The sequence below is a fragment of the Corvus brachyrhynchos genome, unplaced genomic scaffold (genome assembly GCF_000691975.1).
Source record: "Corvus brachyrhynchos isolate BGI_N302 unplaced genomic scaffold, ASM69197v1 scaffold1120, whole genome shotgun sequence".
In the NCBI taxonomy this organism is placed as follows: Eukaryota; Metazoa; Chordata; class Aves; order Passeriformes; family Corvidae; genus Corvus; species Corvus brachyrhynchos.
This window is the reverse complement of record NW_008235737.1, coordinates 335,726-347,824: the sequence shown is the minus strand read 5'-3', so window position 1 is coordinate 347,824 and position 12,099 is coordinate 335,726. Positions and strand designations below refer to the sequence as shown.

At 36.1% G+C, this 12,099-nt stretch overlaps 1 protein-coding gene across 6 annotated transcripts in view; it reads right to left on the bottom strand.

Annotated features, from left to right (window-relative positions):
• The window catches only part of NALCN (sodium leak channel, non-selective), a 238,893-nt gene that overhangs the window by 81,622 nt on the left and 145,172 nt on the right, over positions 1–12,099 (bottom strand). For all 6 annotated transcript variants that reach the window (XM_017733360.1, XM_017733412.1, XM_008633570.2 and 3 more), the window contains 2 exons: positions 11,422–11,559; positions 6,183–6,257 (listed from right to left, as the gene is read on the bottom strand). In XM_017733360.1, the coding sequence (XP_017588849.1) occupies positions 6,183–6,257; positions 11,422–11,559 (213 nt within the window). The remainder of the gene's footprint in view (positions 1–6,182; positions 6,258–11,421; positions 11,560–12,099) is intronic.

Below are 12,099 nucleotides of genomic sequence, written 5' to 3'. Positions count from 1 at the left end.
TAAGGTAAACAAAATGTTATATTTTGTTAAAATATTTTTTGTTAAAAAATATTGTTAGAATTTTATTATATAATATATTTTAATGGTAGAATTCCAGGAAATAGGATTACAGAGGTAAGATTACATGGTCAAGGAAGTTAGACCATGGCTCATGCTCAGAGATGATTGAGATGCTTGCTATTTACCTTGTGGAATTATAAAACAGTGAAGTAATGGCACACATGCCTTTAGCCACCAATGGGCTCATCCTTATGCTATTTGCAAATTGTTTCTGAAATCCTGTTCAGATTATGAAACACCAGGGTGTAAGAATGAGTACAGTAGGTTAGATCAAAGGTCCATCTGTCCAGTACCCTTTTCCTGACAAGGACCAGCCAAAGGGTTCTGAGATCAAAGAACAGACCAAAGAAAGAATAGTCTTATTTCCTGTGTGCTTTCTCAGTAAAGCTGCATTATATGCTTGAGAAGCAGTGCTATACAGGTTTCACTGCTGTAAGCTACAGACTATGCTACAAATGAAGGAAAGATAGTTCATACAGTGAGGGTGGCTTGAGGATAATCTTATGGTTGGCTTCAAGTTTTCTTGTAGCTGCCCTATTAAAAAAGTGTGTGTCTCTCAAAATTGTCCTCCAAAAGTATCTGCTACTCTTCAGTGACTAGAGAAGGAAATCTACATGAATATTTCAAACTGCATATACAACATTATAATGTGCTGGTGAACTGAGATGAATTTGACCCAGGTGTTTAAATCTTCACAACATTTTTAAGGAACTTCACTGACTGCAAAGGCTGTTAAAGGAGCAGGTACTAAAACAGCAGAGTAAGCCCAGAATGGAGTAGTCAACAAGGCAAACACGAGTTTTCCCATACAGAACAAAGCTATGAGAATCTAAAAGTTTATAAAATTCTGATATGAAATAGAAAAACATAAAAAATAAAGCCATATTAAGGAGAGGACATAAAACTAGACAAGAATAATACACATACAGGCTTTTATATTAATAATAAAACTTTAAAACCCCCCATGGTTGAATTAGAATTTGTCATTAAAAACTCCACAATGTTGTCACAAAACACATCTCAGAAACTTGGTAGCAGTAACAGGCAGTAGGATCCTACAGAATCAGACAATGCAGAACAGGCAACGAATTATCCAGATGGAGAGTTCATGGCACCAGTGAAAGACTGGTGCTATATGTTACAGAAATTCTACAGTCAATGCATTGAATAAGGTAAATGCATATACAAACAGCACAGAATCCACGTGCCTTGAAACCGTGTCCCGAAATGCAAGAAATATTCCGCACATGTGTAAATGAGGATTATAAAGTAATTGCAAAATGCAAAATAGTATTCAAGGCCTAAAGACAAGAAGTAATAACATTGGGAAGCCTTTGTTTACCCTAATGTATGTTTAGAAAAGGGCAGAAGAAAGAGAAACTTTTTACTCATAAGTGATTCCTTGCTGACTAATATAGCCAGAGAACACCTAAGTGAAGAGGTAGCTCATGGTTTATTACTGAGCAAGGTCTATTTTCATGGCATAAATATCAAAAAAGCTATTATGTAACAGTGATAAAAATGCTCTTAAATTCAGATTTTACTTTACAAGTAGAAGGTCAAATCCATCTATTACACTGAATTTAAATTAAAAAATTAATTACTTAAAATCATAAAGCTTTTGAAAAGAAGTTTAAAGGAATGGACAAATGACAGAAACTGGGAAGGGGGGGGTATATGGAGTAGCTTTAAATATCCTGTTTTAGAAGCACAGAATACATCCACCACCTACAGAAAAACTCTAAAAAGGTCAATAAGACCAGCAACGTCAAATGGAGTGCAAAGAAGACTTGAAAGTAAATGGATATGTTTCAGAAAAGAAAGCCATATGCTAAGCAAAGAATAGAGGAAAAAAAAATCCCAACTTAAATTCTAGCTTTTTTTGTATAAAAATAATGGCAGATCATGAAAGACTTTGAGGGACTAATTTCTAATGAAATAAAATCTAATAAGGAAGCTTTTAAGGACATAAAGAAAGCAGGATGTCTAAAAAGAGCAACAGACTATTAATTGGGTGTGTTCTGAAAAATAAAACCAAAACAAGAAATTAAAATAAACAGTGTTGGCCACAGACAAGGTCAAAGAAGGCCATGAACTGTGCCAAAGACTGATCTTCAAAAAGGTCAGGAGAAAAGCTTTCGGAAGATAACTGACACAAGGTCAATTTGTTACTCTCCAACACCTGATAGCACTCTCTCAAGACTTCTAAAGGATCTCAGATATAACAAGGCTGACATGCAGCAGTGGTAGACAATTTGTCACCTAAATAAACTCTGGAGTGAGAGGAAAGTGGCAAATGTGACAAACTTTAAAAAAGGGATTCAGGATAGAGTACGAGAAGTGGGAACCTAATCAGTCTGACTTCATATCTAGGCAAATTGATAGAAATATGTAACAATGGAATCAGTGAATATGTGGAAAACATAATGGGAAAAATTAAAACAGCTGCTGCAAAAGAAAGTCATACTTCAAAATCTGTTAAGAGTGATGAATTCTAAAAAGAAAGTTAAAACTTTATCACAAAAGGCAAAAGACATCAAAGAAATCCTCTCAGTTTCTTTTTAACTTTGGGGCAATAGTTTAGGGAGAGTGCAGAGAAGACAGGCCTAAAGGACAAGGAAGTCAGGATCGTAGCTGATAGATTTCTTGTGCCTAAGTTTGGTATCATCTGCATAACTGATGTACCAAACGCCAGAGAAAAGGGCCCCATGGGAACATGAGCAGGATCAATGTCATACCTGGAGACTAAGTAGTGTGTTAGGGTCAGTCTGGGTTGCTGCAGAGGGTCAAGTTTATTGCACAGATAGATGGTGACTATGAGCTATAGTGCAAACCCTTTCCACTTGAGCTTTGATGGCAGACATAGATGACAGGATGCAATGTGGCAGAGGGTGAGAGATGTACTGCAAATGAATAGATCTGTAAGGATACAGAGAATGATTCTGGTCTTAAACCAGCTGAATGGTGTCTTGGAAAAGCAGATTCTATTCTTATGTGTGCCTGTGCTGCTAAGTAAATCACTTAAATTAATCTTTCACAAGTTCTATGTTTGTTCTACATACTTATGAGGGGTACCATAAAAAAGACAGAAAGGAGATTAATAGTTTTGTCTTTGTAGCAAAGCCTGAATACGGTGCAATAAATAATGCACAGGATCACACACTGTACAATAAATGGATTAGTGGTTTATTAAAATGAGCTCTATGTACTCTTTGCACTGAGGCCAGACTTTTGGAATTAATATTATGTAATGGTGTAATTAAAAATTAAATCATGATGTATATCCTTAACTAAATTTGCACTGGCATGTTTAATTCTAAAGGTTCACTTTCTTTTAAATACATTATATTATAATCTCACTTAGACTCTCCTAGTAATTTCATGCATTTTTGCTTTTATTTATCCTATTTAAATACATTTACTGAAGGAACATGAATACCAAGTGTTTGCATATCATTTTACATTCTAGAGTACCTTGCAAATATTAACTAATTAGTCCTTTCCCAATAATGTGAAAGATAAGTAATAAAATTTTTCTTATCAAGTTCCAGGAAAGAAATTAAGTCATAATTAAGAAGAACACAGCTCAAAAGGGATTATTAGGTAGGTGTGATTTCTGGCACAAATATATTCTCCTTCCTGCCTAGAAAATAATTCAGTATTTCATCATCTGAAAATTCCCTAGGAGTTGAGCTTTACAGCCCATAAAGGCAGGGAAAAAATATATCCCCAAGTATGGCGAGCATTACAAATTCATCATTTTCAACCAATCAATGTCTTTTACATTAACAGCTTGAATTACTTGACTCTTCCCTTGGAACACCATTCATCTTTTAATTACAGATGTCAAAAATTTTTCTGTGCAGCAATACAGATTTATTTCTTTATAGAAATGGTCTTGATTAAAATATAACAATTACCCTACAATCCTGCTTCTTCTTAAACTCCATTTTTAAGTTGAGAATTCAAAATATCATTCAATTAAAAACTCTTTTTGCTTTATCTTCTGAGATAAGACAACCAATATTTCAGCACAGTAGAGCACAGTCACCATCACCACTGAGCCTGTGATACCATTGCATTTACCCCTCAGGAAACCTTTTCTGTTCTAGACACTAAATCAGTTGTACATTCATTCCAGTAATCTCATATCACTGAACTCCAGGAACTGACCCCTTACCTCCTTTCACCTTAGGCATTTTTAAAATATGCAACACTTTGTATAACATTCGTTTGCATAAAATACCAGAAGGGAATGCATTCAATATGTAATAGTAATACGTAATAGTAATAGTAATAGTCTTTGAAGAGACACCACTGTTCAAGAGAACATTTCAAAAACATAAGTACAAGTGAACTAGCATCAGCACCTTGGACATTTTTATGCATCAGAATGGTGTATAATATGAATTATAATGCATGTAGAATCCATATACCATTATGCTATGTCCAATGGTAAAGTGCTCTGCTCTGGTTAAATGCCCTCCTGGGTCATGGAAACAGTCTGTCATTGGCATGGTAGTAGAAGGTCTGGTGGCTGGGCAGCAGTTTTATTCTGACCCAGTACTACTCTCATGTAGTTATGCTGCTGCAGTCTCAAAGCTATGAAGTTAAAAGATTGTTTTTAAAATTGTATTTATGTCTTTTACTTAAGTGTACTCGATTGCTATCATAGAGACAGAATTCCTAACAAGATTTCAGACTGAAATGTGGCAAGCATCGCTAGTGGTGGCCTCTCATTACTGCTTTCTGTTCACCACTTCCAAAGCAGGTGGCTGAAGCACAAAGCCTTGCTGCTGCCATTTAATAAGCAAAGGTGTAGACTTTTAAAGTGCTTTATGAATCAAAGATGCTACATTTCACAGAAATCCACTGGATTTCATATCTTAAGCTCTTCAGTCTGGAAAATTGATTTGTGCCCCTAACTCATGCAGACACTATGAAAAATTTCCTGTAAGATTATCAGTATGATATGACATTGCTTACCATACATCTGAGCCCTTTTCATTTCAGATCATTTTACCTCTTGAGACTGGTAAAGGGAAAAATGAATGCCCTTGATTTGGCCTACTCGGTTTGCATACTCAAGAGTGTCCTGCCATCCCAAAATCATCTCTAAGATCTCTCACTTATGTAAACTGATCAACTGAAATCCAGTATGTGTGTTTCATTGTCGCAGAGAATACTTGTCCTTTTAATTTATTTCAAGTTTGCAATACATGCAGATATTTAATACTGCAACAGCAAAAGCAGTATTAATTTCTGCATTGACTTCTATAAAGACAAATTAAAAGTACATAATATTGTCATGTAGAACTCCAATGTAAAATATCTCAGCTGTCTGTCCTTATTTTTCAAGGACTGAAAGAACATAATTCAAAAACAAGAACAAAAGCAACAAATGATGGCTATAAGCCAAATATTACAGAAGAAGTTCCCACGTGTTAGCTCATGCTATTTCATGCATGAAATAGGGAAATATTTATGACTTTGCTTCTCTTTGTACAGATTAAAGCGCAGCTATATATTTATTTAAAAGCTATGGATACCTTCCTCTCTGGAGGTTTGTGCACAGGGTCAGAAAGGCCAATGTGAACTCTCACATTTGTTTTATATGATTGGCATTTGGGGTTTAAAGCATGAGAGAATGGCTTCTTGGTCCTCAAATGAGGAGAGTCAATCAAGCAAATTAACTCCTCCAAGCATCTTTAGCCCTCCCCTGACACATGGACTAGAGTGTGCTCTACTGCTTCCTGACTGTGGACCCTCTCCCGGTACCCTCCCCTGCAGTGGAGCTGTGCTGTGCTCACAAAGCATGGGCAGGGATATCTTTCACTAGTTTAAAAGCAAAAAGATGGCCTAGCTGTGATTTAATTTTTTTTTTAATTACAAGAGTATCTAATTTGACTGTAATTGATTACTAAACCAAATTTCTACATCTCTTTTATGATATCTTAATTTTCCCTTAAGGTTGTGCAATAGTAAACTATCTAACAAAATACTGCTATTCACTTCCGCATGTACTATTTTGTTCATTGTGATGAAGACGTTTCCCATCTTTTGCCACAAAAAGTAAAATGCCTTATTGAAAATACTTTCAAGCACAATAAAAACATTCTTACTTGTTTAAGTTTCTTTAGATCTTCATCAAGTTCCAAGTTGTCCAAAATAACAGCAACAAACAAGCTGAGTAGAATCTACAAAACAATTGTAAATGATTTGTTAAAGTTTATCTTATTTTTCTTAAGAAGTACTGTTAAATAATATGGAAAAATGGTGGCCCTGCTGATGTAAACACGATTCTTGCTTTGACATCTGTTGAACTAGTATCACCTGCTACTGTATATCTACTAGCTATTTTGCAAGTAGTAAATTGTTTTTTATCTTACCATGCAATTAGTATGAGTTTAAAAACGCTCAACTCTAGGTTTGATGATCAATGCATTATATATGTTTAACAATATACTCCTTAAAACGTACTACACATGAAGAGGAAATTAAATTAATCAGAAATAACAACAACAATAATAATAATAGTAAAATAAATGCAAAGCAAAATCCCAAAATATCTTGTAAAGCTAAGGTGGTTTTCAATTAAGGTGTGACTTTTTAGCCACCTGACAGTCATTTACTTTATGGACTTTCTTTATGCTCAGAGTGCCTCTGTGAAAAGTAGCTAACTCCACTTTGGAAGAAAAGTAAGCTGCTTCATTATTTGCATGCATCACATGTATAGGAAACTCATGTCACAGGACAGGAAAATCATGTACCTCCATTTACTCTACATTAAATATTGTTTAGATATGTTTCTAGGAGGAAGAATCCCAGGGAGAGAAAAAAAAGTGTGTATCAGTATCAGATTATTACATTTTCCTTGTCTACAGATACTGACCAGAGGCCAAAGAAGCTGAAAATGTGACTGACATAGCTGAGAAGCAGACAGAATTAGGAGAGTATGGTAGGTGACAGAGGATATATCAGCATACATAATCAGAAAACTTCTGTATTAAGGCAGTAAATATGTATATATACATAAGTCAACAGCTCTCAGCAACTGCCAAGGTTTTAGTCTCTGAAGTTTGATGTAAACATTCTCAAACACACTGAGCTTCTACAGGCAAGCACCAATTTCTGATATACCAGAGAGGTACCAGAAGGTAACCTAACTTTTTTTTAAGAGAGGTACAGGCATAGAATTTTTCTGTGGTCTTGGACCACTGCGTGACAACCACAGCAAACATATCCTTCCACCACTACTTTTAAATGAAGTGTAAGTTTACCTGTCATATTGGAAATTTATCCCCCATCTATATAGGAAATGAAATTTAAGTGGCTTCATTTACCAGACAAGGAGTTTGGAACTCAAACTGTATCTGAGTTGAGTGTCTGGACTTTATTCCAAGGCAGGATTTTCTTTCCCTCCATGAACTATAAAGGTTCAGAAGACATAGGAAGGACTCTGGCCCATAACTTTCAAAAAAGTCAGAGTTTCGAAAAAACAATGTTCTTTTAACAGGAAGCTGGCTTTAGCAGTATGTAGAATTTCCTGCACTTATTCAAAGTGACAAATTGTATGTGCCACATGAACAATAGAACATATAATTTTCAGTGATCCAACTATTACGAACAGTGGAAAAAAAGACAGCATTCAGAACAGCAACACAAGACAGAATTCTGATAAAATACATAATCCCTGGCACGATATAGAGGCCCAGGGAAGCTGACTTCAGTTTCAGGATGGACAGTGGTGATGCACCCCCTCATGCCACTCAAGCGACACTATGATCTGAGAAATGCTCATTAGGCCTCCACCTTGATGAACTGCACTCGGACTAAGCCCCTCTTGAGCTTATCAGAAACACTGTTCCCTAAACAGGGAACTAACAGGTGTCTAACGAGCACCTGATGTTTAGTGAACAGCCTGGGAAAAATATTTTTCTTGCCTGCAAAACAGCCCAAGAGGAGTAATATTTCTGTTGTTGAACCTTCAAAGAAAGTTACTGACTCAAGTTGTGGCCAGGATGGAAAATTACTATGACTAAAGCCCACTCTGTAATGATCCTATAAACAGTGGTCCAAAGTGAGATCCTTTTGAGCACTCAATTCCCAGAACAAGATGTATGTCTCAAACACTTGGATGGCTGTGGAGCCAGCCAAGGACTTTTAGTAATGACAGGCAAAAATCATTGGTAATAATCAAGAACTATAGGTATTAAATGCCAGAGGAAAGAACAAGGTTTAGATGGAGAATGGGGGTGAGGCAGAGATAGGGCAGCACTTTTCCACCAGCTGAAACACAACACAGTACAGTGCAAGCGCAAGAATGACTTGACATGGATATGGGCAAGGCATGGGCATGGACTGTAGGGTGGGACTGATACCACCACAGACCTCCAAAGCCCTCTAACCCATTTCCAGAAGGCCTGAACAGACTGTGCAAGATAATTAATTAGCATAAAAAGAGAGAAACCTGTCCATTAAAATGTTCCCCCCCAAGCCCAGGCAGCACCCTCCAGTACCCTGGACATACATCCCACTGGCCGTACCGACACAGCTGGATTTACACTTACTAGCTGGATAATCACCCCCAGGATTCTGGACATCTCATTAGCCAGACGGATGCTGCTAGATCGATGCCAAATCCAGGCTCAGCATTCCCCCAGCTGGATTAATGCTGGAAACAGGACTAGTGATGTCTTTTTCTCTCTCCTTTTCTGTCTCTCTTTCTTTATTTAATTCATCCATACCTCTTGAATGCCTCTCTTCCCTTTCACCTTACCTCTTTATTCAAAATCCACCGCATTGTGCTTATATAGTAGGTCATATACTACAGTCAACATGCTAATTTCCATGCCAACTGGAACTTTCTGATTGATTGTGGACCCTCTGACTTCTGTCATTCCTTTTGACCAACAAGCATTAAGGAATCTTAGGTATCTCCTTCATCTTAAGGATGGGTTGTCACACACAAACTACTTTGATCCCTAGTTGCTAATGAACAGTTTTGCTATAATTCCGTCAAGATTTTACAGTATGGTGTTTTCCTTCTTCAGACATCCTGTTCATTCTATGAAACTCCAGTACACGCTGCTCAAAGCATACCAGTTAAGGAAGTTCAGTTCCATACTAAAAAGACATACAGTACTCATTAAATGTATCACCCCTTACAGTCTTGCTGATTCATGCACTGATATGTATCCAGACAAGACTTTCATTAACTCCCTTTTTGCTTTTTTCCAACAAGAACCAAAGACAATGTACCACAAAAGAAAAGTTAAATGCAAACTTGTTATTTGTTAACTTCCTCTGCCGCCATCTCAACTAATGACAGTCCTTGTTTCCAAGAGACGGAGTCTTTTTTGAGCTTTAGTTTTCTTTTGCCTTCTAATGTGAAACCTATTAATTTCTTTCCAAGTCTCTACAGTCTGCTATGCCAAATGCCTGCAATTATCATTCTCAATTCTAATTGTCCCCCCTCTTCCGGTTGATGAAAGTAATTTCTTCATTTCATTTTTGTTATTCACTGATGGCTGTTTATTCTTAGAATGCTTCTTTTTGGTTTTAGTAGCAGCCCAACCATTTTCATGCTCCCTAACCAGTTCCATGTTATTTTCTTTCAAATTTCTTTTGCCTACAGACAATTGTGTCCTACACAGTTTTCCCTTCCAAGGTCTGAGGAAGATCTTAGAAATGAAACTAACAATTTTGTAAGCCCAGATAATTCTGCAAAGTTATCTTTGCAGGGTTTCTTCATTCATGTGGAATTTGCATAGGTGAATGAGAAGAAAAGTGTACCCTTATGGAGCAAAGCAAGAACTGTGCATTTAAATGCAAATTCCCTGCCAAAGGACTGAGGATGGTGTACTGAAAAGTGACTTCGCTCCTAGCAAAATCAGTGCTTTCAGTAAACAAATTGGAAGTCCCAGATGACTCTTTCAAAATAGAAAACATAAAGTAGAATACTAAAATTGTTTTTACAGCTAAATTATTTCTCAACTAAGATATGAATTTTTAGCAGATAGGTCACTTGACACAATTTTACTTCATGGAATTGCTTAATACTCATCTAAGAAGTAAAAACGGATTCCTGATTAGAAAATGTTCTTGATGAAGAATTAAAAAAACATCAATAAGATTCTCTTACAATACAAGTAACTGCTTTCAAATCCATGACCAAAAGCTCACTTCCCTTTTGCTTTATAACCCCAATTCCCACGGAGTTTTAAAGATCACTCCAGCATGAAAAGTTGTATTTTCTGACCCTTGTGAGCAAATTACATGTCCTCTGTATTTTCTGATACATACATTTGTTGGGCTTATACTTTAATGTGATTAAGCAGCTCTGAGAGCATGAAATGCACTTTATTGCCATTTATAAAGTGGTCAAGTATTCAATCCATATGAAGGAATCCATTACACCCACAACTGTTGTCCAATTATTCAGTCTTTAGAAGTGAAATACACTGTAATGTAAAAGAAGTAGATACAAGCTGGTGGAGATTGTATAAATACAGTTAATACCTTATGTAAGTAGACATCTGAGCAAAGGAAGAAAATGGAATGAAGAAAGTGAAAATAAGAGTAAGTGCATCAAAACCTGCAGTGAATGGAAAACACAAAATGAGCAATAGTAGGAGTGAATTAAGGGTGCATAAAATGGTTATCTTCCTGATTGTGGTATTTTCTCTGTGTTGGTATTCAAATAAAGTACCAAGCCCTTATTGATATAGGATAACCAAAGAGATGTTTTCCTTCCCATTTTCTCTATAAAAGAAGGTAATAATTCCATTTGAAATGCATACAGAAAGAAACACTGGCTTTTGTTTTTTTAACATAATCCACATTTCTGTTTACATGCAGGAACTGCTGTATCAATTCTCATCATTTATTGATTGATATACTATATCATATATAGTATATCACATTTCCATACATTGATTTTGTATCAGGCAACAGGACAGTAGGGATGACTAGTTAAGAGTTTGTATCTTAAGGTTTTACACTTCTCACTTTAATTGCTGCTGCAAAGAGAATGCAATGAAAGCTGAGGAGACCAGTTCTACGTGATAAATAAAATCACTTAACTCTGAAAGCATTAGAGCTGTGAAGGTACAAGACAGATAACAATTATATTGGATCTAAGAAGAACAACACCTCACAGCAGAACAAAGGTCACCACCTCATGTCACATGGCTGAAGGGTAAATTTATTCTACCACATCCACAAACTAAAAAAGCCACCTATGCTAAAAATGAGCACCACAATTAGTTTTAACTAGCTGAGAATAATAAGAAATACAAGAGCTATGAGAATAATTCAAAAGTAAATGAAACACAGCACAAATTTTAAGTGAAAACTTACCAGAGTAGCAAAGAGATGATATAGTATAAAATATATAGCAACTACTGGTGCCCACATATGTCCTACAGCATTCAGTGTCTGATCCATGACATCCACCCATCCTTCCTGTGTGAGAATCTGAAACATTGACATGAATGCCTGCAAGAAAGAGAATTGCAAACATATTAACAAATTATGCTAATATGGTTTTATTGACACATTCCTAAAACTGATTTTACAGAGCAGAACACCTGTTTTGGTTTGCTTTTTTAAACCTTAACAAATGTGTTTTACTTTTAAAGCCAAGTGAAAGGCTATTCATGAGCTAAAGGAGGAATAAATAGCTTGGTCTTTGACAGAACTGTAAACTGCAATTTGTAACAGTCCAAGTTTCATTAGCCCATACAAAGAACTTTTTGGTTTTCTTCAGTGCTGAAAAAATAGGCTAAATATCCTGAGCATCAGGGATCATTGTTTTGAATGTTATATTGTATTGTGATTTTTTGATTATGCTTTTTTTTTCCATGTTCCCTCTCTACAAATATACCTATAATAAAGCGTTACAATTAAATGTGACCATAAATTATGTTATCTTGATAGCAGAAGTGTTTTAGGCACTCCACAGATGAGAATAACCAACACACAGCAAGGTCTCTTGATTCAGCCAATCAGACTTTTTCCTCTATATTTTGTAAATAG